This window comes from Musa acuminata, unplaced genomic scaffold (assembly GCF_036884655.1).
Source record: "Musa acuminata AAA Group cultivar baxijiao unplaced genomic scaffold, Cavendish_Baxijiao_AAA HiC_scaffold_1078, whole genome shotgun sequence".
Lineage (NCBI taxonomy): Eukaryota > Viridiplantae > Streptophyta > Magnoliopsida > Zingiberales > Musaceae > Musa > Musa acuminata.
Window position 1 is genome coordinate 21195 of NW_027021292.1, and position 26458 is coordinate 47652.

General features: G+C 40.0%; 3 protein-coding genes across 8 annotated transcripts; 1 reads left to right on the forward strand and 2 right to left on the reverse strand.

Annotated features, from left to right (window-relative positions):
* Positions 1–142: 142 nt before the first annotated feature.
* LOC103983726 (tRNA:m(4)X modification enzyme TRM13) lies at positions 143–5590 on the reverse strand. 5 transcript variants are annotated; one of them, XM_009401000.3, is made up of 9 exons: positions 5217–5588; positions 5071–5136; positions 4685–4987; positions 4320–4587; positions 3322–3379; positions 1874–1960; positions 1603–1734; positions 863–1001; positions 143–576 (listed from the first exon to the last, which is right to left on the reverse strand). In XM_009401000.3, exons 1-9 carry the CDS (start codon positions 5384–5386, stop codon positions 330–332), a joined length of 1470 nt encoding a protein of 489 aa, XP_009399275.2. In that variant the 5' UTR covers positions 5387–5588; the 3' UTR covers positions 143–329. The 5 variants fall into 5 exon arrangements, with proteins under 5 accessions (XP_009399275.2, XP_065033929.1, XP_009399276.2 ...); XM_065177857.1 differs by lacking the exon at positions 5071–5136 and having other exon boundaries at positions 5217–5589; XM_009401001.3 differs by lacking the exon at positions 1603–1734 and having other exon boundaries at positions 5217–5589.
* Positions 5591–8299: 2709 nt separating this feature from the next.
* Positions 8300–8996, forward strand: LOC135666290 (uncharacterized). The gene has a single exon (XM_065177864.1). It carries the CDS (start codon positions 8357–8359, stop codon positions 8873–8875), a length of 519 nt encoding a protein of 172 aa, XP_065033936.1. The 5' UTR covers positions 8300–8356; the 3' UTR covers positions 8876–8996.
* A 2353-nt stretch (positions 8997–11349) lies between these two features.
* Positions 11350–16388, reverse strand: LOC135666289 (uncharacterized). 2 transcript variants are annotated; one of them, XM_065177863.1, is made up of 6 exons: positions 15834–16388; positions 15513–15730; positions 12847–13033; positions 12688–12773; positions 12440–12528; positions 11350–11766 (listed from the first exon to the last, which is right to left on the reverse strand). In XM_065177863.1, exons 1-6 carry the CDS (start codon positions 16161–16163, stop codon positions 11510–11512), a joined length of 1167 nt encoding a protein of 388 aa, XP_065033935.1. In that variant the 5' UTR covers positions 16164–16388; the 3' UTR covers positions 11350–11509. The 2 variants fall into 2 exon arrangements, with proteins under 2 accessions (XP_065033935.1, XP_065033934.1); XM_065177862.1 differs by having other exon boundaries at positions 12847–13078; positions 15834–16385.
* Between the last annotated feature and the right edge of the window lie 10070 nt (positions 16389–26458).

Genomic DNA, 26458 nt, shown 5'->3' on the forward strand with positions numbered 1-26458 from the left:
AAAAACATTTAATAGTATTTAAATGTAAAAAATTAATATGTAATTCAATTACTTGCATAAAATATTTATATATATATATATATATATATATATATATATATATATATATATATATATGATGAAAGTTAAAATACAGTTAATGTTAATAAAATGAAGTATAACAACAAATGATAATATGACAATGACCTTAGAAACCGAATATTAGCAGAGATGTGCACCAGCTAGGAGACCAGTCCTGAAGATTCCCGAAGGAAATAAGCTACTGACATGTAAAATATGACCAAGTCATTAGGAAGATTTCAGGTTTAAAGCCGCCAGAGAACTCTCCATTATATGACTGTTGGAAACTCAAACCTAGATTTAGCAAGCAGCAAATGATTTTCTGGTGAAATATTTGATGGGACATACTTCACAAGTTGTGCGTCCATTCCTTGATCTCTCAGACTCAATAACCTCCCAATGTCGATGATCTCTTTGCATATAAACCCCAAATGAGCCCTATCGAGCACTGGCATACCTCGTATGACTTGTTCAACATCACTATCCTCCAAGTTGGATTGCTTATCCTCACTACATCTAAAAAGCACAAAGGATAAAACATGATTCAGATGAGGCCAAAGAATTGTATTTGTCGAACATAAGACCAGAATGTGTTTTTCTTTATCAGGAAAAAGATGGGATAAGGAAGAGTCTGAAAAATCTTATGCAGAAACTAATCAAGAGATAATATTCACACAATCTTTTTCCTATATGATTTTACTCCAAAAGAAGAGTTTCTAACACTTCCATGTAAAAAGAGACGTGGCCAAGAGAAGGCATATCTCAGCTGCCAATAATTGTCAGACAGGGTAGGTGAACTTACATGGTGCTAAGATTTGTTTCTTGATGTGACACATCAGAAAGCTCTGAACTATGATCTGCATCTACGGCCCAGCTAGTAAACCACGTCATAGCATGGAATTCTTCCTCTGTAATTCCCAGAGAAAGAAGAAACTTTGTGTCTGTAAAAGCAAAGTAGCACCAATAAGGAGATGTAAATTCAATGACCAAATTCTTCTCTTTTTACCTCAACCATACTACTGTTAGATTATTCTAACAAGTTCTTATAATGTGGATTAAGCCATATGGCAGTGAAGCGATTGAATAGATACAGACATGATACACTACTCATATGATCTATAACGCAACATTCGTTACCAACAGTATGCCATGGACATATCGCCTAGACCATTTGGGTGCATTCATTTTTCCCCAATTGAGATGCAAAACCTGAATTTTCACAAGCTTCAACTAGACATGTGAGCTAACAATGTATTGTTTATTTATGGAAGATCAGGTGTTAGCCAGCCAGGAATTATTTATAGTAATTCTAAAGAACTACACAAGAAAGATCCAAAGGACTAAAAATCAAATCCAATTGATGTGAGATTTTGTGTCCTTTAGAATATTTTTCGTTTCATAACAAAGCGGAAAACAACTAAGATGACTTTCTTTCCTTTCTGAAGTCATGACCTATAGATTTTTATTAGGATTGAGGAAAAGTAGATCACAAAATTCAGAGTGATGCGTAGATAGAGAGCATTTTTCAAGAGGAGGAATTACTTGTATAATGTTTCCATTGGCAAAGATGGTGACAACATGTTGCGAGAGCAATGCCTTTCAGATGAGAACTAGTTGAATGTGTTTCCTTACTTTGGTTATATTCTCGATTGAGACAGCACCTAATTGTCAGATCTGCATATGATTTTCAAAAGCAACTGTCTAGTTAGTTACATTATTGTGAAATCACCAATGACTTACATGCATGAAACTTATTGAAAGATCATCAGCACTTTTAAGTTATTGTCCTATCAACTGCAGATATAGCATTCACCTGTTGCAGGTCCACAGAGATGTTTTCCAATGGCTAGGTGTCCGAGACCCTTCAAGAAATGTACTTCATCCAAATTCAAATCTGCTACTGCAATGTAGGCAAAAGTATGATCAGGTTTATAAGTATATAAACAAGTCTCACATATTACAAGGTCTAAATTTGAAATATTACCAACAAATTTAGAACTAAATAATAGCATAAACACATATCAACTTTTTGTATGTTAATAATATACTTATGGAATAAGATCATGTTAAAGGACATAACTAATGTAAGAAATCTTCCCTTCGACTATATAATAAGATTATATACTTATTATACTGGTTATTGTAATGTATGTAAAATTACAAAATGGAGCGTAGAATATACTTTAAATATATATGAATATGTATCGAAAACAAAGTTAATGCACTATATGGCACATATGGAGTATGCAATGGTATGTACAGTGTTTCGAGAATGCAAAAATTCTTTTCCCTTTTCCTTCCCCAAGAAAACATCAATAGGAAAACACCAGATCAGTTCAAATTGACCCGTTCAAAGCAAATATGTAAATCCATCTTGGTACAAAGACAAATTTGTGAGAGAATGGTGCTATTCAGTAAATTTTCTTAATTCTGACAGCCAAGTTGCAGGGACAAACGTGGTAATGCGAGTGTCAGCATGGCAAGTGTCATGTCAGTTTACCACCAACATATTCATTCCAAAAAAGAGACAACCATTGCTTTCTATATTAAGCAGTATTGTTTTGAAGTATGGTAATTCTCTGGCAAGGAATGGACCATAGAGTTCACAGTTGTAAGCAACCCAATACTGACTCCGCCTAAACAGATCAAGCTCCACAAATTTGTATTTGGAGTCTAAACTTAATACCCAACCCTGGATCTTTAGATCATTGGTCAATACCTAAAAAACAAATAATATAAATTGATCCTGCAAGCTCTCAGATTGTAGGGGTGACACTGCTTACATTTATCCTCCTTGGACCCCATATTGATGAAAATCTTGTGCATTGGAGCTGCTTATTATATTGAAAATTAGGAAGCCTGACTATAATTGAAGAAGAGAGTAAATTCACTGTATATAATTCTAGTACCTGCATATCTTATGCAGGTGACAAATTGGGAAAGGTGTACATCCTCAAGGGAATGACTGCTAAGGTCTATCATTGCAAATATGTATTTTGGGGAAACTCTAAAAAGGTTATCTTTGATTACTCTCAAACCAATGCTAAACACAATTTCCCTTGTCTTTGCAACCGAATGCAAACAATTGCTTGTGTGAAAAGGGTGTTTTATGTATTTTTATGAGAGAAATTAATTTATTTAAAGCTAATAACACCAACATAAAATTTACTTGTTGTAATAAAAATATTCTACTCATGGAATGAAATGAAAAAAGCATGTAGGAAGGAAAACCACAAACATAATAAGGGATAGGAACCTTACTGTCAATTCTCAAACGCTCTAAACTTATGCTTTGGTTTTGTCGCAGACTTCGGTCAGCCTAATAATTATTTTAAACAGTAAAAGAAACTTCATTATATGCTACTACATAAACACAAATAATGCATCAATAGCATACTCATTATGAAGTAGCTGATATATAATCTAGTTTGACTACTTATGAATTAGTCCTCAAATTGATATGAAATAAGTTTTTAAAAATCAGAATAGCAATTCCTGACATTTGTGACATCATATAATACGAATTGACTCTGTTGAAATAATTGAAGCATGCATGGAACCATAAAAGGGGCATCACTCATATCAATTATGTTAGGCAAAGGCCAAAAAGGTCGATTTCTAATCAGAGTACAAAATTAAGCATAAACAACTCAGATAGAGCTTCTATTAACCATGTCCCACTAAGAAATATCTATTGTGATTATAAATGTACATGTACAAGAAGCAAGTAAGCATGCTGTCCAAACAGATGTAAACCCCGAACGTAAGACTCGTTTTTAGAAGTTAGATTCTTCTGGTAGTTACTAGAACTTGTCACTAGTTGCAGCATTGCACCTTTGTCACTGTCCTAAAATCCACGAGTGAAAACTTTTCCCAGGAGCTTTTGCACTCATGGTATTGGAACTTCCAAATGCTTGAGAATCATTCATGCTTGACCTTAAATACAGAGGAAACCAGGGCTCACTATACTTGTTATGCAAAAACGATGACACCTAATCTGAGTTTCAACAAACAATATGAAGTGCCACTGATGAGATATAATGTCTTGAATTAAATGGAAACTATGACCATCACAGAGTGGTCTAAACTCAAACTATGCAGTTCTCTTTACACAATCCCCACAGAGAATGCTACCTTTTCATATTTAAGATTACTTCCAAAGGTAACTATACTCTAAATTTACTTCCAGCAGCACAAAGATTCTAAAGGGCAAGAGGTAGATTGATCAAGACTTTTTTTTTTCTTTTATGGATTTTGACCTTAAGCTTGTAAGACTTTCGCTCAACCAGAAAAGCTTTCTTGATCCCATAACAATCTGTGAGCATGTGAGTCAAATACCCTCTGCCAGCTCCAAACTCCACCACTGCTGAGACTCGACTTTCGTCCCCATCAACATCATCACTTCCATCACATTCTTGACAAAATGGATTTGTCAAATCCTTTGGCTTTTGAAGCATTCCGAATGCCTCTATGTTCCCAATAATTGACGCTTGCTGCATGGCATGCTTCTCCTGATAAGGCAATTTCCTGCTACGAACAAAAGAAGAAGAGGATAACTATTCTTATTTTGATAACCTCTGAATATATTGCCACTCACTCAGAATCCAAACTTTCAGAAATTAACCTGTCCAGCCGCTGATTCAACCATTTACTGCAAGCATCAGGGACAAGATACGAATGTGGCAAGACCATAGAAATAGATGAATGGATCAACTTGATCTTCCCAAGGAGACCATGAAAGTCCTGCACCGACATCCTAAAAATAGCATTCCTCTTTGCAGCGGAACCCACAGCATCGGCTTTCCCGTCACCGCTGCTACCGCTATTGATTCCCTTGGAGTAGTATGGTTGGCTCTCCAGGACTTGGGCTTGTTTCTTGAAAGGGCATCTTTTGACGTGGGATTTCAGATTCTCCCCCGATACGGAACTACACAGAGGAGGAAAACAGTGGGTCAACCAAAGGGGAACTCGGTAAACGAATGGAAGTGAGATGATCAGGGTTGGACTAACTGGGATGGGTCGATCGGACAGGGGATCCGTCGAGCTTCAGCGGTTGTCTCATGATTTCCACAGAACCTGACGAGAAGCATATTACAGAGAAACGAACAAGAAAGGAAAAGGAGAAGGGCTAGAATTAGGTTGACATATATAGTTACCTGGAGAAAGGGAGGGGTGTGTTGGCGCAGAGGCGGCGCTTGTTGGGGAGCCAGTACTGACACCGCTTCTTCGTGGTCACTTCTTCTTCCTCCACCGGTCCACCTCCACCGGCGCTGGTGGACGTGGGAGGAGGGTCCGGAGGCGGCGCGTGGGTAAGGAGGTGACGCATAAGTTAGGGAACTCGGTCGATGCGGCAGGGACGCGATGGTGTGGCCAATACCCACTTCAACGAGCTAAGGCGGTATTGTCCCCTGCGACACATCACACCCTCTCACCGAACGCCCTCTAAATCATTTAAACTTCGGCCGCCCACCCGACCTCCTCCGGAGCCCTAACACTCGCAGCGGCCCACGGGTAAAGAGGTGAGGCGTATCAGTTACGGGACTAGATTGATGTGCCCGGGACGTGATGGTGTAGTCAATAGATTGATGTGGCTATGACGTGATCTTATAATTAAAAGTACTTCAAACATCTTCTAAATCATTTAAATTTCATCGATCATCTGACTTTCTTTAGAGCCTTAACCATCGTAGCAACTCGTAAATATAAAGGATGAGACATATGAGTTATAGGACTCGATCGATATGGCCATGACACGATAGTATAATTAATAGTACTTCAAACACCCTCTAAATCATTTAAACTTCACCTACCACCTAGCTTCTTTTGGGGCCCTAACCGTCATAGTGACCCGTGGATACAAAGGGTGAGGCGTATAAGTTACGGGCCTCAGCCGATATGGCCAGGATATGATGGTGTAATTAATAGTACTTTAAACACCCTCTAAATCATTTAAATTTCACATGTCACCCAACTTCATCTCGAGCCCTAACCCTCGTAACGACCCGCGGGTACAGAAGGTGAGACATATGAGTTAAGAACTCGATCGATGTGGTTGGGATGCAATGATATGGTTAATAATACTTTAATGAGCAAAAGTGATATTTTTATTTATGACACATCATGCCTTCACATCAAACGACCCCCCAACCCATTTAAATTTCGTCTCCCACTCGTTTATTTCTCCTAAGACCCTAATCCTAGTAACGACCCATAATGGATAGATTAGAATATATTATACAGAGGATATGCAACGGAGATAAGTATCTCTTGACTTTGTCTAATTTATTTTCTAAAATATTAATTTATATATTAATATTTATAAATATACATGATTTACATAATTTAAAAGTTATTTTATTATTTGAAACATTACAAAAAAATTAATATATTGATAATTTAGAAAATTTTAAACTATTAATTATTATTTTATATGCATTTTGAAGTTATCTGATCAAAAATTTATATGAAAATATCAATCCAGGATTATATTAAAAAAATCTAATTATTATAATAGCTTCAAATGATATGATCGTATCAATCTTGAATGGAAATACAAAAACGAGATATGTTGAAATCCTTAGTTTGGAAGAAAAAATAATCTATATATTATTCTCTGTGACCAAGATCCTAATATGTATGTCAACCTAATGACCAAGATCCTACTAATGAGAGCAAATAGTTTCTTTTGAGCGACATGTGTTACCTTATATCACGGAGGTTAACTATGATTCTAAGTCATATCACAAGAATATAACATGGTCATAAACATTGATACTACTATAACTTCTGTTTTTGGCAAATAACGCGTGTTATGTTTATATGAATGATAATCTTTGCACTACAATATTTTATGTTTTGATATGTGACATCAATTGTACTTATGCTTTCATTATAAAAATATATATTTAAATATAACTTATTTTGAAAAATATTATGAGCAAGCCCTGAGAAAAAAAAAAGTATTTATGTATATTTTGAAAAGTTTGCATTTAATGCATGAAGAATTCATGTGTTTCTAAGAAAATATTTGGTTATGATAAGTTTTAACCGGCATGCGAGTCATGGCGCTGAAATGTGATTTGCTCATATAATAATTATATTTTATTTTTTTAGAGTTGCACAGTAAAAGCATGGTGGATATTGTTGATTGGATTATGCAATTGATCTATCGAACAAATTATGAATATCTTGTGAGTGAATTTATTATTGATTAACTTATATGATAAATGTTATATGAAATTTTTTTGTTTTGATTTTGGCTTTGCATTCTTATCGGGAAACACATAGGATTACGATGTTGTACTATTCCTAGGTTTCTGCTAGGTTGGGGACGTTACAGGCAAGATAAAGGGCGAAAAGGTCTCGCCACTAGTGTGTTACTATTGGAGGGGGTAGAGAGAGGGCCAAGGGAGATACTCTCTATTGCTCGGCTCATCCCCTCGCATCCAAATCTCTGTTAAGCTCAAGCTCTGAGACCATGTTAGAAAGAAGAAACCTTAAACTCTTTTTTATATTCTTTATTGTGTGCATTGCAACCATATTCAATGTGTCTCCGGACAACAAAGTCTAGACGACAAGGAAAGGGGCTCTCTCTCTCTCTCTCTCTCTTCTCAGACGGTTTCTCTTCCTCCTCGTAAAGCTCAACAAACTCTATGGAGAATCTAATGAATCGATCATTGGGACTGAAGTATCGGTACTCCTTGACGACACTGCATAGTGAATACTCATAAAAAAGATCGGACTCGACTCTCACTGCAACCGTGCCTTCACTATAGTTATATTCTATCTTATGACGATGGCTAAACCAGCAAATGAACCGCTCTCGTTGTCCTATCGAGTGGATGACTTTCATCCGATGACCAAGCTTGTTAGAGCCTTAAAAATTAAAATTGCATTTGAGGTAAAATAACATATTTAATGTACTATAAGAGAGATTGTGCCCTAATAAAAGGAAGGCAGAGAGAAAGAGAGAGAACCATTGATTTAAAGTGTGACCACAACCGGTCGTCCACCTATTCCTCCGCCATATTTCGCTGCGTCCACGGCTAATAATGGAAACCTCCCTTCCCCCGTCCCCATTTACCACTTCCACAGAGGGCATTCTCGGCATTTCACGTATCAAGGCTACGAATATTCTCCCTAATGACGTGCGATCAACCAAACACCATGCGCGGCATTCCCTCCCTTACCGAACATCTATAAAGACCCGTCTCCCCTCTGCTCTAAAGCCTCAAGAGCTCAAGGAACATCCTTTGCAGAGGGCGAGGAACTACTCCCTTTTCTTTCTTCTCCTCCTATGGAGAAGAAGGAAGAGAGCAATGGCACCTCCACCGTGACCAAAACTTCCCACCGCCCCAAGAAGCGCAGCACGCTGGGCATCGTTTGGGCCTCCATCTTCACTATGCGTCGCTGCTCATCCAGCAAGAAAGGCCCTAATTCTCCGAAAGCTGCCGATGGTATGCTGAAGAGCCTTGTCGATGGTATGCGCCCTCTCCATCTCCAACTCGACTACCGCCCGCCGTTCCCTCTTTTGCCGCCGCCTCCACCAGCTGGACACGAGTCGTTCCACGATGTGTTCCCCCCGCCGTCTTCCCCCGCGTGCTCCTCCAACGACGGCATGAGCCGCTATGCTTCCGCGGAGGATCTACAAGCACTCGACGACGACACGGCCGAGGGCAACGACGGCAGCACTGGGGCCAACGGCGTCGACGAGGGTGAGGCTTCACATGCAATCGACACGAAGGCCGAGGAGTTCATCACAAGGTTCTACGAGCAGATGCGGCTCCAGCGCCTGGACTCGCAACCAGGCCACTGAACAGGCTGCGTTCTAATTGTCATAGGTGGGTGCATGCTATTAATTTTGTGATCCCTCCAGAATCCCTGAGAGAACAAATGTTTCTGTTACCAGCTCGTCCCTAAATCTCTCAAATTGATTATTTGATTGAGCAACGGATGGGCAGTTTGGATGCTGCACAGTGACAGCGGTAATAACAACGAATGGTATTTATACGAGCTGAGGCATCCTCCTTAGTAAACATTGAAGAATTGGAAGGTGCAATTGGCCTGTAGAAATATCTAGAATGTGTTAGAAAACATATTATCAGTTAATTATCCTTCCATATGTAATCATTATGTAGTGTCCAAAGCAAGAGAAGATGAAGGTTATCCTTCACCTGTCTGTCGAAGGTCCAAAGTAAACAATCGAAAGTTTCATTCTTATCCTCTATGATTATAAATATAATTGTATGTTTTCTTCTTACTCCTTATAACCAAAAAGATAATCTTAAAATTTTTTCTTATCTTTTATGATCAAATGCTTATCTTCATCGTTATAAAAGAGGACAAATTTACCTTTCAAGGAGAAAATAGAAGATTTTAGCATCCATTCTTGAACATGTCATGTTACTACTTTGAACGTAAGAATGATCAGATATGAAAATCTCTCTCAATTCTGATTTTTGAGCAGGTGATACATCATCGGGAACTTGACATTTTTATCTCGGAGACATCTTAGATTTTTTTACACATACGAATCATATTGGATTAACCAAAACATCAATAATATTTTCTACTAACAGATTAAATCTACATTTCTTCACGTATGACATCAGAGAACATGCTGCTACTTGAAAAGCAATTTCCAATCAACCAAAGCTAGATAAACTTATTCTTTGAGTTTTGAGCACGAGCCATATATTATTGTTTTACGAAATCCAAATGCTACGAGATAAGGAAGCGTGACACCTTATTGTTAATTAATGAATTTGTTCCAAATTTGCATGATAAAGGCTCCAACCAAGGCACCTGATTCACTATCTGGCCATCAAGACATTTCATGAAATTGCTAGATATGTGGAAGAAGTTTCATCTTCATAATCACAATGGTCTCGGGACAAGTTCACATTTGGGACCATCTTCCCAAGTTCACATTTGGGAAGAAGTTGCTCAACATGGTGCCTTGTTTATTAATACAGTTCCTCATTATTTTGCAAATACAAAGAGATTAGCAACACTTAACCCCCGTTTCTTAACACTCAGCATCCTCATTATTTTGTAAATACAAAGAGATTAGCAACACTTAACCCCCGTTTCTTAACACTCAGCAACATCGAGGCTAGAGATGCTATGATGGCAAAGTAACTCGGCAAAGTGAATAAACTAGTCATCTCCTTTGCCAAGTTCAAGATATTGTAGGTACTTCGAGAAGAAAATATAGAAACGGATGCGCTAATGAGAATAGTGTTAGGTCCCATCGCTTTTATGGATGATGGTCCCAAGGACGTTCATACGAAACATTAATCTTCTAGACGTATAAAAGAAGACTTACTATATAGATAAGATGTCAAATTATAAGACAAACATTCAAGATCCTACAACAAGGTTGTTATTGTCCGACATTGAGGAAGGATGTGATAGCATACACTCAAAAATACGATTGATGCTAGAGATTCACACGGATCCAATATCAACTAGTAATTTCTCTAAGCTCGATTGATCGTGTATGGTCTTTGCTTAATGGGAGATAGAGCTATTCGATCTTTTCCATCAGTATTGGGACGATTGAAGTTGTTGATTGTCGATGTCAACTACTTCACTAAATGTAAATGGGTGAAAACTGTTAGCCTCTATCATCGAAGAATAAATTGAGAACCCAAAGAATAGTATGGAAGAATACTATCACAAAGTTTGAGCTACCCAAGAAAATCATCACTATCAATAATGGAACTCGGTCAACAACATCATGTTTAAAGAATTCTGTCTGTTGAGATCATACTTAAAATTTAATTACGTGGCCCACCCTCAAACTATGGGGCTTGCCGAATTACGTGGCCTAAGAGGTGCGTCACCGACACCAAGGGAGGACTCGAGTAGATGAGCTTCTGCGGACATCAAAAACCACTTTGTAAGACCAATGGAGGGCACTTTGAGTAGACTGAGCTTCTGTGGACATCCAAAACCACTTCGAAGACCGGACCAGAGGAATAATCCCCTTCAACCATACGGATGCAATTTTGTGCTGGTATACCAACGTAAAAGAACATCCCACGCTAAGCCTCGTCAAAAATCTTTTCTCTCTCCACCACAGTAAGCGACAGCCAAAGCAGGGCAAGCTATGAACTTGGAGCTGCCCGATACGAACTTGCAAAACCCAGATCAACCAGCCCAGGAGGGGCAAAATTAAGTGGTGAGAAACCTCCCTTTAAGACGATCTAATAGTTTTCGAGACAAACGATACAGCGTTATCCGCATCTCTCGGCCGAGAACATGACTGGTTTAGAAACACTAACATGATACCAACACAACAATCGAAACTATCCCATGGGTGCACAGATGCTAAGTTCAATACCAAGGCTTAACTGATACACCACTTTAATAATAATAATAATAATAATAATAATAATAATAATAATAATAATAATAATAATAATAATAAAGGCATTTACATTTGTCATCTCGTAAACGTGTTGTGATGAGAGCTGAAAAAACTATAGTCTGGATGATCTACTCGAACAAGGCGAAGCCAATTGTCTGCAGCTTGAAGTAGCGAACCCGCTAGCTGTCGTTCGCTAGATGTCCAAATGGAACCCCTGAACTTGTACGAAGCAAGACCAAAGACGGGCAAACTTACCGTTGCAGACATGTTGGATCTCTTGATATTACCAACAGAACAAGTTCCAAAACCCTCAGAGTTTGGACTGGGTCCACCTGTCAACAGAAACCAAACGCACATTGAAGTAATGAAAGTAATAGCGCTTTTTAAAAGATCCGTGTTTATTCGCACTGTAAATTTAAGGTAAAACCCTCACTGATTGTTGTTGGAACTGACACAGGAATCTGATTTCTTCTTACACCGTCTATTGCTGGCTTTCTCTCAACACTACTCTAGCAACAATAGTAATTGACAAGTACATCTATTATCAGGGGTATACATAAACCCCCATGAGAAACTGTCAGTAAAAAAAACATATCAGAACCTAATTGTCAACAGCTGCATGTTGAGTTCTATTGGTGCAGATAACCTAATTTCTCAATGTAATCATGTCTGCACTCTCTCAAAATGGCCCTATCCCTTTATACAAACATTATGCAGTGAAGAGACATGCTTACACTTGGAAATCAAAATATTATGAAATGAAAATGGAGCTCATTGAGAGGCAACAGTAGATCTCCAGGGGAAACAGAACAAGCAGATAAATTAACTGCATTGAGATCACATGGTTATGCATTCGCTTGTCTCCAACTCTAGATTCCATTTTGTTGTCTATAATTTCCAACGGCAGTTCAGGATAGAGTTCATCATAGCCACAATAAGATATTAGATATAAACATGGTTCCAAATTTGTGGGCGTCCTTATAAAGGTGGCTTAAAGATGCTTACTTCTGTGAGTTGCCAATGAGTGGAAGGTCAAAAAGCAAGCATCCAAGTCTCTTAATGTTGGTCCTGTTGGTATCCTGTAAATTGGGTACCTGCAGTAAAAACATCACCAAGAAAAATTAAATAATTATTACTGACATGAGTAAACCAAACACAACATGAAAAGAAACAACCAGATGCATGCAGCCTACACAAGTTTCATTCATGTAAAAGATGATTAGTGGTCAATTAATAAATCAACGAAAGCATACCATGCAACAGACATCCAACTCAAGGACAGTAGATCACAGCTTTTGTAGTTTTTAAGATTTGGATATGTACTTGCAAGACCTGATATCTGCAACATATATCAGTAGGTATAAGAGAAAAAAAAATCATTTTTTTTCTCTTATATTCAATATTAGACTTGCCTTGTCAGCAAGAGGTTCTCTACTGTATGGTGGATCCCTCTCTAGGTACTCAAAAACAGGAACAGTGGCCGGGTTGCAAGACTCGCCATCACCGTCTACGAAGCATCCTCGCTCATGGTGGTTGGTGGTTCCCAAAGATGCAAATCCTTCCTGTATCTGGTCTACTTCACTCTCGCTGCTGCTATCACTGCTAGTATCCAGGTAATGTTGCCCATCACTTTCCTCACCAGGTCTAAAATGAGAAATAGAGCCTACTCAAAATTCTATGACTATTGGATTACACATTTCATTTAAGTTTCAGCAGTGATACAATTACAATTATCATGACCTGAACTGACACCGAAACTGAACTAAATAACAAACAATTGCTCAACATTTAAAAGAAAAACAAAACAAAAGATCACTCAACTAGTCCATAGATATCTATGGGCTCACGGGAAAAGGTAATGACAGACATGGCTGTTCAAAGACATACTAAAGGCGGAGATCATGTTCTAGTACTGCGGTTCATGCTTTACCAGGTTTGCTTCCTACCTTTTACCTGCTTTAATATTATGTTATTGTTTAATACTATACCACAAATACTTTGCAAAGTTTCTGCAGTCCCTGCATGTCATAAAGCTTGTGTGCACACCAATTTGTTAATCTTGTACGGCAGAATATATAATGTTGAACTGATATCTGGACATTATTGTGTAAAGAATTCCTGCATTTGTAAGTCATTAACAATATCACCAGTGAATTTACAAGTAGTTCATACTGACTATTACTTTTATCAAACAAATATCCCAAATTAACTTAAAATATTTAAGAAAGTGAAACTCATAGCATTATACTCTGAAAAAGCAAAAACACAACTGACAGGGGTAAGGAAGGATATAAAATGAGTAAAAGAACTGGAGGCTGTAAGAAATAGATTGGTTATGGCTTTGATGGGATAGTTAATATATGGTTCAAAGCCATCTATCTTTGGACTATTGATCTGAATTCAAATGAATCACCTGCTAGCAAGCTGGACAAGCAAATGATAAGAATACAGTGATACAGTGGTACTTTAGAGAGTTGCACACAGGACTCAATGGACAAAATGGCAAGTTTCAGACAGTATTGTAATATTATATATGAAGAAATTTTTTGCATAATACTAACAATTAATCAAAGAAACATTTTATACAAATTAGACATTCTACAACTATGGCATATGATACCTTATAGAAGTACCATAACCAAGTACCTTACAAGTCCAAGAAAATTACTCAAGTTTCTGAAGATATTATGTGTATCCCAGAAACTCATCATATATCAATATAAAAATATATATATGATAAGACTATATAGTTTACAAGCTTTGAAGAATCCTACAGGTATGAGTAGGAAGCACTTTGAGGTGTTTATGGTTTATAACCATCATAAAAATCAGTTTTCAACCAGATAAATCAATCTAATTGAACGATCATACATTCTAACAAAACAATAAAGCAGGCTGACACACCTTCATTATGCTCATATACAAAGTAGAGTTCATTAGCCAAAACGGGCTTCCACCAGAAAGAACTATAAGGTAGAGGTAAGGACAAACTGCTGCTCAGGCTACAGTGATGGATCAACAACACGTAATAACCAAATATGGTGGATGAACAAAAGCAATCTCTTGTAAATACCAAAGCCCTAGAGGCCTCAGCTGATGTTTCACAAAGAGAACTGAAAGACAGTTGTGTTACATGAGGCTTTGTAGGAAGCAGCTATTACTGCCACTGTGATGTCAACTTGTTTTACATTAACTTAAATTGATAAAAGAACATAATTCGTGCCCCTTAGTATTACATATAGTTTTGAACAAAATTAAGCAAACCCCTGCCAATGTCCAGCACTCATATTCCATCTCCAGCTGGAAAATATAGATGAAATCATATGAATATCAGAGAATGTATTTACTTCTTATTCCAGCTGAACTAAGATTGAAAAGGTTGCAAATCAAAAACTTATAATCATCACAATTTATTATTTGTTCATGAAACAGCAACATCATAACAGTTTTGTGCATGTATTAACATGATGCCTTTTGCTATGATATGAATGGGTTTTTTGTTAGCATACATTATAAAAATAATATATAGACTGTTCAAGAGATCAACCTGAAGAAAGAATGAATTTGGACGAATCCTAATCTATTTAAGGTGGCAGCTCTCTGAATTTGAAGCAGCAAGATAGAACGGAACAAAAGCAGCTATCTGCAAAGGACAGACAACCACCACAAAAAAAGGTAGCTTCAAGCTACAGATTGACCAAACAAACTTCATATGCAATAATAACCTTTCTTAGTGTGGAACCAATGTTGGTCGATCCATGTAGGCTTACATGCAAAAAGCAAGAATACACCATAACTAAATGCTTCTTAAAGTTTAAATTTTGCACTATAACAGAGCTCCATGAACCAGAATGGAGCAGCATCGAATGACATTTCATGAGTATATAGACACCATAAACAGCAAAGCAACAAAAATTTAGAGTTTGGCATTTCACGTCCTTGGTGGCAAATTTATTCTTTAATATTGAAGATATCCAGTGAAATTTGCGATGAGGTGCTACCCTATTTCGTAAAGTTTAAGCTATAAGATTTAATAGCTGGGACTGCAGATGGAAGCATGTAGCGAAATCATTCATACCTCGATCTCAAAGTGGGAGTAGAAGTGTCCACATATATCTGAATGGCAGAGAGATACGGCACATAATACTGCACAACGGAGTCATTGCCGTTCAGCACCAGCGGCACCCCGGCGCCATAAGCGCTCCATTCCTTGAAAGACTCCCAGAGATCTCCGAGGCAAAAGTAGGGGTGCGACTTCAACGCGTCGTCGCAGTTCCTCCACCCTCTAACGTTTGTCTGCCACGATCCAAAATATTAGACCCACTCAACGACCCGACCAATATAACTCTCGGAAGCAGACGAAAGCTAACACCTTTCTCGCGTAAATCCATTATCGAACCTTGGGGAAGTAATGAGCGGGGACGATCAGAGTGGTGAATTCGAGAAATCGGTCAAGATTGCCGGCAGGAGTCGGGAGAGACGAAGCCGAAGACGAGACGGAGGGTTTCGATGACGAATCATCCGATTTGGCTCGGTTCTCGGCCGCCTCACGGGACTCTTCCGGGGCCGGGGACGGCCGGGTCCTCGGCCGCGCCGGCCTTTGCGTCGATGATTTCTTCTGCTGGAGCTTCTGTTGCTGTTGTTCGAGATGCCTCCTAACGGCGGGAGGGCAATAGAAGCGATCAACGCCGTGGAAGCGGGCCGACGACGAACCACCGGTGGTAACCATATCGGCAAAGGAAGAAGGAAGGGGCGAATTCGACGGATTAGGGAAATCCTAGAATTCTTCGGGGGAACTTTCGATTTGGAGGGCTCTCGAGATCGTTAATGACGATCGATCGATCGATCGAACTTGTTCTAATTAGGATTTTTGACCGGGGCGGTGGGTCGGGGGGTGGTGGGGGGCGGGTGGCCGTGTGGTTCTCCGCTTCCCCTACGTTGCGAAGACAAATTTGGGGATCCCCTCACCACCAAGCGGTAATCGTCTCCAAGGCGAGTCCCGTCTCTTGTACGTTCGCGCGCGCTTGGATGCATCCATGCAGGAACGGATATTCCGTCCATGGTCTCGCACAATAAATGTTATCCGCATGTTTTGGCAGAATATTCTCCGACCAATTTAGTACGCGTCCCTTACCGATTCTTTTGGTCACGGTGGGCCTACCCAGGATGGTGTGGCGGGAAACGTATCGAGGGCACGGGGTATGACAACGGTTACTTTGGAGCCACATCATAAGATGACTTTATCCGCTGCGTAGCATTTTTCTCATAATAAAACATATTCTAGTAAATTAACTAGTAAATCCACATATGAACGAGCTGTCAACGATTGACCGAGAAGGGCCGCAACTTGCATTATTTATCGCCAACGTGGTCACCTCTTTGTCCCCATCTCGGGTTCCAAAGGTTCGGCCCAGTCATATCCGACCTGGGCCCCAGTCGTGACCATGGCAACTACCGGTGTTCAACTTGGGATGAGGACATCAAGAGAACCGCGTTCCTTTTCGTTTGTCATCCAAATCAAGAGGCAGGTGAACAACGAGGCATGTTTGTCGGGTACCAACCTATATCAACTTGAATGTGATGGTTCTTTTGAACCCATCTCTGATCTTGCAGGTGGTGGATTTGCTCTCAAACATGCTGGAAGAGGTGTCATTATGGAAGTCGGGTTCCGCAGCCATGCCACCTCTGCACTTATGGCGGATGCCCTTGCACTGTGGCACTGTGAGAGGGATTTAAACATGCTCGCCGTCGGTGCTTGCATCATTTTGGAGTCCACTCGGATTCCATCCAGGTTATTGCTGCGCAGGTTTGAGTTTCACATTTTATCTTATTTCGACAGGTCTCACAACATTGTTGCCCATGATTCTGCCCATTTCTGCAGGGCAAATGGCTGTAATCTTTTTATGGTCTTCCCTGGAGCATCCTCTTCCTCCGTTTTTTCTTAGCTCCGGCTAAGCCAATATAGTTTTTACTTCCTTGGAAAAATAAAAAAAAAACAAGCCTCACGTCATCGCATGAGGAGGAAAAGCAAGCACATAATGTATAAAGATTAGTTGAGAGACATCACAGTAGGAACGGCCCCGTTATGGATTCCTCGCAATATCTGCATCAGAACATATCAGGATGTAGGGTTTGATATTGCTGAGAAAAAGTTGGCCAAAGACTTCTTGCATGAATGTGTTTAAGATCATGAACCACTTCTCTGGAGGAATGATGGTTGGACCGTGTGTTCATCAAGCATTGACATGGGCACCTGCTCCCAGATACCTTCATTATATGGAACTTCAGTATCGGCAGCAGATTTGCCAAAAGCTAAGTTTGCATGCACTTTATAAGGATGACCTTCTTCTAGGACCACTTGTAATGTATATGCACTTATACAGGGGGCCACTTGATTGTTTGAGGAAAATTCTTGAGTAAGTGCAGTCTGTTCAGAATCATGCAACAAAGGATGAGTCGTTCACCAACCATCTCAAACCTGGTGATATCATTAGGCCGACAACTTTGTTCGATGGTAAACCAATCGACACTGGCAATTGCGTAGTCTAGATGTCACCTGCAGTACTGTTTGCTGTCAACATTGACAGTTAAAAAGACATCCGCCCTCGAATAGCTGAACATCAAAGAGAATATATGAACTTCAACAATCAGATGTGAGCGATGATGTTTTCTTTTGGGAAGAATTGCCTGTGAGGTATTCGTTCTTTGTTCTTTAACTAGCTTTCTCCCCCTGCTCGTGTTAGTCACATTCATGCTTAAAGATCTCCACCGAGTTATGGGTTAAACATCTGCATAAATTGTGATGCTGTTATCATGTTCCTTGCTGGAGGTCTTCATTACAGTCTTTACTTAATCTCAACACAATTCTGTTGCCAACCAAAGAGCATGCACTTTATCATGATAAGGGCCACTAAGTTGATCAGCCACAGCTTCCATTGACCTACAGTTTTGTAGCAAAAGAACCTTCGCGTGGCAAATAGTTTTTCCCTGCAGGAACAGTATGCAGCTTTATTTTCGTCGAACACCTGCGTCATGGTTTCGCTCATCCATTTGAGCAGAAGTGCGTGCACAAGGAGACGGGCCAAGAATTGGGTAAAAGATAAAAAGGAATTCTTCTTAGTCATTTGCTCCTGCATATGATCGAGACTAGACCAGTTTTTGAACTAGATTCACTATTTCTCCATCTCTAAGAATAACTAGTGAAAAGATTTGTCATACGAACTGGAAACAAAACAAAACGATAGATGGAAATTCTTATTTTATTTTTTTCAGAAAAAGATGGAAAAGAAAATGACACTTAAATTACATAGAACTTTCTATTAAATAAGCTGAAAAGTAATCAGCCAAAAGTTTTTTTTGATAAAGTAACAATTGAATTACCTAAAAACTTTCTATTAAACTATGCTAAAAAGGAATAAGCTAAAACCATTTTTTATTTAAGAAAAGGAGGAGAATCATAAAGAATCTCTCCTCTTTTTTTTTTTTAACTTGATGATTTTTTTTAAAAAAATAATTTTTGAAATTTTTTTGATATCGTTTCAACTTTAAAAAAATTCTCGCAAAACACACTTAAAATTTTTATTTTTATTTTCAAAAATTCATCATTTAAACTTTACAAGATTCTCTGCTTGTGGGTGGGTGATCCGTTACGGGGCTCCCTCACCCACCCGCAAGCCGGCCAGGGAGTTCACAGGCCCCACGCGCGGCCTGAAGGACCGACCCTTCTCTGTGGGCCCCATACCGGTGACTTCGGCGCCAACTTTCCCCTCCCTCTCTCTTTCTTTCTTACCCGAACCAGAAAGGCAACGGGCCATTCTGGTGCGGACAATACCGAGCCTGGAGTTCGAATTTTTCGAACGTTAGAAGACACAAACAAAGCACGCGCCTGGCATGTGCACACTGCAAAACCCCCTTCCCACCCCATAAATATCGCCTCATGTTCCGTGTTCGATGGACGTTCTGAGGCAAAAGATTTTTTTTCCGATCATTAGTAAAGAATATAGAACATTTAAAAAAATATATATCTTTACTGATGACTTTTAATAGGACGACATCTCATATTCATTTTTATTTTATTTTTTCACTTGGAAAAGAAATACTCTCAGACTTTTACCTAAGATCACAGATGTTTGCTAAAATTCTTTAATTTTAATAATTAATTATAAAAATTCTTAAAAAATAAGATAGTATTAACCATACTAGAATTAAAATTTTGAGATGATTTAGTAGAAGTTGACTAAGCACTAATCAAAATTGTACTTACACTCGATTACAATATTAATTCAAAAATCTTAAAATTTGATAATTAATTAATATAATTTTGTGTAAAAAAAAAAAATAATCATCTTAAAGTATAGCGCGGTGGAAGTTCGAGTTGGTTTAATCAAAGTTAACTAAGTTACAATCAGAAATTGAATTAAGTTACGTCCAATCAAAGAACAACCTATTCAAAAAGTCTCTAATTTTGATAGTTAATTATCATAAAAAATTTTAAAAATAAAAAATATTAATCATCTTATAACCATGTCATAGTATTTCTATGGAAGTTAAGATTGGTTTACTAAAAGTTGATAAAATTATACTCGATAATAAAATCGATTAAATTTTTTTTAAATTTTAATGATTAATTATTATATTTTTTAAAAAATTAAAATATTAACATCTAAGAATCATACTCTAGTTATTATGTAAAAGCTTGAGTTGGTTAAGTGAAACTTAATCCAATTGCACCTGAAATTGGACTATCTAAAACATTTTTAATTTCAATTGGGCTTGATTCATGAATTATTTTTATCATTTATAAAAGAAATATCTCGAGATAAAAATAAAAAAACCAATGATAAAAGTTATTGGATAAAACACCGAAGAATATACTCCTTGAAAAAAAAACATAATTTCAATATATTCGCTCGTATTATCTTCTTGCATTTATTCACAAGTTTCCCAGATTAATAACTATTGATCTCGTGACGAAGTGACTCATTCGTAGATTCGCGCTCAGATAGAAAATATATGATCCTAAAAGCCATTTAGCTCAGGGAGCTGCATCACATCAGACCCAGACCTGTGGACTCCTAGTCTCCTGCAAAATAGGCTTGCAAACAAACTGGAACGAATAGATAGATTTGGCATCGATCACCCTCTATGTGTCTATTGACAAATAATCAGGTCACAATAGTTGTGGTAGGGAAAGTATCAGCGCCACTAACTCATCCTACCACCTAGGCCGAGCAAGCCACCTAAGCAAAAAATTTAGGATCTCCCACTAATTCTCTATAGCCATCGACAAGAGATCAACCCATGATCCTTGCCTACCTCGGCTTCTCAAAAAGAGATAGTAAGAATCACTCCTTGCTGATCCTACGAAGAAATGGTCATTTCCCAATATTAATAGTCGGCAGCATGGTTCGTCTCCCTCATACGTCCCTTTCGGACAATTGAAGGAGAGACCACTTTCTTCCTAACTCAAAGCGGCAAAAAAGTCAGACATGGAATGTCATCCCAGAGACCCAACATCAACACTGACCTCGGGACGACACACTGGTAAACTGGTAAGCTACCTCTATTATGGAACATGATGAGTAGGGTAGGGGGGACACTCCTTTCGTAACTCCTACCAATGGGCGCTCTGGGTACCTACTCATTGCTAGTCATAGGTGCCCAGCAAACCAATCACGTGAGTGATGACACGTGTGACTTGATACAGAATCTTTTTGCTTATTATATTTTGGCGTATATCACTTTATAATTATTGCATAAATGCATATATATATTGTGATGTCCTTGGATTTGTGCAATGGGAATCAGATTGTGATAAGATCACGATAATGAGATCGATTCACCATTAAACACATATCCTAAATAATCCCGGTCATAGGTTACTCGAGAGGGACATCGTGATACCCGTCCATATGATGGATGCAGCTGGTCTCATAGCTGCTCGTGTAGGGACACTAGGGATACAGTACAGGTGCTCATTGGAGAATGAGTTCACTGATTGATCCGCTTACGGAATGTTGGATGGTTGATGATGCCTTATTGTCAGACAGCGATTCCGTAGTCCTAGTTTGTGTATCTGGTCCTTAGACTTGAGACACCAAGGATGTCCTGTATGATTGCTCCATTCTTTGATACCAGACTTATAGGTTTGGTTGTCCCAGATCTAGTACAGCTGGTCATTGGGAGTGGTAGTCGACCTTACGAGGGCTATTGAGTGTCGACAGAGGATTATCCACTCTCGGCGTCATGAGAGGAATATCCCATGTGTTCTTGCTCAGACAAATCCCTGGCCAGGGTCATTCGGGTTGAGAGAGAAAGAGTTCTCCGGGAGAATCCGATTAGAGCGAGACTTGAATAGAAACCGTATGGGTCTAACAGCACCATGCTCGATATACGGTCTCTGGGATATTAGATGGATGAGGGACTATAGGTACATGGTAACTGAGGACAGACAGGTCCAATGGATTGGATTCCCTTATATCGTCTGGGGACTACGGCGTAGTGGCCTAGTACGTCCGTAGTCGATGAGTCGAGTGAATTATTACAGAGATAATGATTCACTGAGTTAGAAGGAGTTCTGACAGGTATGACTCACGGCCAGCTCGATATTGGGCCTAGAGGGTCACACACATATGGTAGGCATTGCGATGAGTAGAGGTTCGGATATGAGATATCCGATGGAGCCCTTGTCTTATTGGATGCAGATCCAATACCCACTAGGTAAGGACCCATTAGGGTTTGACACGGGATCTCTATAAATATGAGGGATTCACAGCCTCATAGGCTAGAGTCTTTGCTTGCCTTTCCTATTCTCCTCTCCCTCTCCACCTCAGAGTAGGCCTGGAGTTTTAAGGAGCGTCGTCGCAACCCTGCTATGTGGATTACCGCTAGAGAGGAGGACGCTTGACCTCCTTCACCCTCTCCTAAGGATCTGCAAGGAAACAGGGATATACGATCTCCCTAGGTAACACAATCTCTATACGCAGTTTTGTGTTTTGCGGATTTTTTGCGCACCAATCTTCGCACGACGACGAACATCTTTTTGGGAATCGAGGATTTTTGTTTTCTTGTTCTTCCGCTGCGCATATGATGTCGCCCCCTATGATTTCCCAACAGTGGTATCAGAGCCAGGTTGTTCGTGCGAATGATTGGTTTTGAACTGTGTGTGTTGTGTTTAGGAAGAATATTGACGTCAAAATCGTTGACGCAAAAGCGAGGAAGGGCAGCAACAGTTGCTGCCCTCGATCTGCATGCCTGCAGCGGCAATCGCAGCCGCAGCCAGGCAACACAGCGTCGGCGCATGCGCAAGCGCTGTGCCTGCAGCAGCCGGCCGGCGGTCTGCTTGCAGCAGGCTTGCTGCTGGCGGGGTTGGCAGCCCACGGGCAGAGGCGCCGTAGGGCAGCGGCGCTTGCCGTCGCTGCTCCCGCGGGCGAAACCCCCCCACAGGGGCGGCCGCTCGGCGGTACAGCACCGTCTGCGGAGGCAGCGGCACCCGAAGGGGGCACCCACCCGCAGCGGCATCGCCGCCTGTAGGCGAGGGCAGTGCCCTCGCCCCGCCGCACAGGTCGCCGCCGGCAGGGTGGCGGCGGCGGCAACAACGAAAAGGGGAAAGGGTATTAGGGTTTTCTGGGCAAAAGATAGTTTTGCCCCTCGGAATTTGAGAAATTCCAGATTCTATCTTTTGTCCAAATTACGAAAATACCCTGAGGAATTGAGAAATTCCCTACATGTCCCTGATTTCAGAAAAATATTAATTAATTAAAAGGTTTAGTTGATTATTATTTTTTATTATTATCTAGTAGTCCTGCATGATGATGATTATTTATACATGTGATGTATGATGTGTGGACGGATGATCATGGACCGTGTGATGTGTGTACTTGTGATTATTATTATTGAGGTCTGCGAACCTCCATTATATTTCTCGTTTATTGTCGGGCCTGCGTGCTTATAATTAAGTTGTAATCACATGAGGAGGCGTAGTGGGAGCGTGGATGCGATAGCGAGACCCACGAGACGGACGATCGTGATGCATGGAGATGCATCAAGATGTCGACGGAACCGACGAGGACGAGATGGACGATCACAGGGCATGGAGATGCACCGTTGCACACATAGATCTTGATGTGAGTGATTAGGCCTACTGGCTCGGGCCTAATCATATAAGGTTGTGGTCCATGATCATCCGATGTGATTGCTTATACACATACTAGATATGTATATATATTTGCATGCGATATAGATATATATTAAATATGTATATGTGTGACATGTCATATTAGGAGACCAAATTATAGAAACATCTCTCGATAATATTAAGTCGGTAAACGTGAGGCAATTAGATTGACCCACGTGGCCTTCCATCGTTATGAGTAGGAACCGATTCCCGGTGTAGGTTGAGTTGGTCGAGTCCCTCGAGACTCACCTATATCGCGATTCGCTATCTTGCTTATGACATAGAGATGTCACCGGTGACCTGAGGGCATGGTATGCTTGGTCGAGTCCCTCGAGGGTATATCATCAAATCAGACTCATCTTGTAACGAAGGTGTTGACTTAACCGAGCATCATGGTTGGTCGAGTCCCTCGAGGCCATGGTGATTCGGAGGCCGAACAGGACGAGAATCACAAGGAGTTGTGATCGGCAAGAGTTGCCTACCTTTTAGGCCTAGTGTGATTGGTCGAGTCCCTCGAGGTTACACTAAGACGTTGATTGGATATCCCCACTAGAAGTCTGCCGGAGACTTCCGTTTCACGTGCTGAGGGTGTCGCGTGACTCGTTAGTAAAATAGTGGGAGCATATTAAGATAGAAGTCCATATCTTGATAGTTTATTTCTTGTAAAATCTGCATGTTATTCATTTCTGCTACATCTTTATTTTCAGAAAATGTCGCTTTCAAATCCCTTACGTGGCATACTTGATGTCAACCGCCTCACTGGTCCAAATTATACGGATTGGCTCCGTAACTTGAGAATTGTTCTCACAGCGGAGAAAATCGTGTACGTCCTTGATACAGTGATGCCTACGCCCGAAGAAGGGGCAAGTGAGGATGAGATCGCTCGCTACGTGAAGTACATTGATGACTCCACTCTTGCTCAGTGCTATATGTTGGGCTCTATGACTCCAGAGTTACAGAGACAACATGAAAAGATGGATGCCAGATCCATTCTCCTACATGTCCGTAAATTGTTTGAGGAACAGGGAAGGACTCAACGATATGAGATATCCAAGAGCCTTTTCTACGCTAGGATGACTGAGGGGACACCGGTTCAGAACCATGTCCTAAAGATGATTGAGTGGATAGAGAAACTCACAGGTCTAGGAATGGTCCTAGAGGATAACTTGTGTGTGGACATTGTGCTTCAGTCCCTACCAGATTCCTTTTCACAGTTCATAATGAATTTTAATATGAACAAGCTTGAGGTGACTCTCCCAGAGCTCCTCAATATGTTGAGGGAGATAGAGAGTACTATTAAGAAAGAGAAGCCAGTTCTCTACACTGGTGAGACCAGAAAGAAAAGGAAAGCAGAAAGGTCCTTTAAGAAGGGAAAGGGCAAGGGCAAACAAGGTAAAGCAAAGGTTGCTAAGAAAGACCCAGCAAAGGGCAAAGGCCAGTGCTTCCACTGTGGTAAAGATGGGCGAAACAAAAGCATTGGGCGAAATAAAGCAAAGGTTGCTAAGAAAGACCCAACATTGGAAGAGAAACTGCAAAGAGTACCTTGCAGAAAGGGCGAAACAAAAGCTTGATGAAGCTTCAGGTACATTCATGATTAGTCTCCATTTGTCAGATTCTTATGATAACACATGGGTATTGGATACCGGTAGTGCTTATCATATATGCAATTCGTTGCAGGTTCTGGAAAGGCCTAGGAGACTAGAGAGAGACGAGATGGACCTCAAGATGGGTAATGGAGCAAAAGTTGCTGTATTAGCTGTTGGCGAGGTCGCCCTACATCTGCCTAGTGGAGCTTTTATCGCATTAGATGCATGTTATTTTGTTCCTTCTATTATCAAAAACATTATCTCCATTTCATGTTTAACAGTTAGTAGATATAAATTTGTTTTTGAGAACAATGGTTGTTCGATATTATTAGATGATAAGATCATCACGAAAGGAACATTGTATAATGGTTTATTTATGTTAGACACCACTCCACATATCATGAATGTAAATGTGTCCAAAAGGAAACGAGATGAGTTGAACAGTGCATACCTGTGGCATTGTAGGCTAGGTCACATCCATGAAAGAAGGATTCAAAAGTTGCTAAATGATGGATATCTAGATCCATTCGACTATGTGTCATATGCAACTTGTGAGCCTTGCATTCGTGGAAAACTGACCAAATCTCCGTTTAGTAGAACTGGAGAGAGAGCCAATGAGTTGTTGGAACTCATACATAGTGATGTATGTGGACCCATGTCAACTCATGCCATTGGAGGTTACTCCTACTTCATTACATTTACTGATGATTTCTCAAGGTATGGATATGTGTACTTAATGAAGTACAAGTCCGAGGCCTTTGAGAAATTCAGAGAGTATAAGAATGAGGTGGAGAACCAGACTGGAAAGAGTATCAAAACTCTTCGATCCGATCGAGGAGGTGAATACTTAAGTATAGAGTTTACTCAGTTCCTCAAGGACCATGGGATATTATCCCAATGGACACCTCATTATACACCTCAGCTCAATGGTGTCTCTGAAAGGAGAAATCGTACATTATTAGATATGGTACGGTCCATGATGAGTTTCGCTGACCTACCCATCTCATTCTGGGGATATGCCCTAGAAACCGCAGCTTACCTTCTGAACAGAGTTCCAACTAAGTCGGTAGTGACTACACCATATAAGATATGGAAAGGGAAGAAGCCTGATCTTAAGGTTGTTAAGATTTGGGGCTGCCCTGCCCATGTTCGAAGACACAACCCCGATAAGTTAGAATTAAGGACAGAGCGATGCAAATTTGTGGGATACCCCAAGGAAACTTGTGGGTATTATTTCTATCATCTCGAGGACCAAAAGGTCTT

Coding starts and splice junctions, on each gene's coding strand:
- LOC103983726 (XM_009401000.3), bottom strand. CDS start 5,386: ATGCGTCACCTCCTTACCCACGCGCCGCCTCCGGACCCTCCTCCCACG. Junction 5,137..5,216: donor ACACCCCTCCCTTTCTCCAG/GTAACTATATAT, acceptor GCTTCTCGTCAG/GTTCTGTGGAAATCATGAGA. Junction 1,002..1,602: donor CCAATGGAAACATTATACAA/GTAATTCCTCCT, acceptor TTGCTTTTACAG/ACACAAAGTTTCTTCTTTCT.
- LOC135666290 (XM_065177864.1), top strand. CDS start 8,357: ATGGAGAAGAAGGAAGAGAGCAATGGCACCTCCACCGTGACCAAAACT.
- LOC135666289 (XM_065177862.1), bottom strand. CDS start 16,163: ATGGTTACCACCGGTGGTTCGTCGTCGGCCCGCTTCCACGGCGTTGAT. Junction 12,774..12,846: donor GAGAACCTCTTGCTGACAAG/GCAAGTCTAATA, acceptor TATATGTTGCAG/ATATCAGGTCTTGCAAGTAC. Junction 12,529..12,687: donor AGTTGGATGTCTGTTGCATG/GTATGCTTTCGT, acceptor TTTTTACTGCAG/GTACCCAATTTACAGGATAC.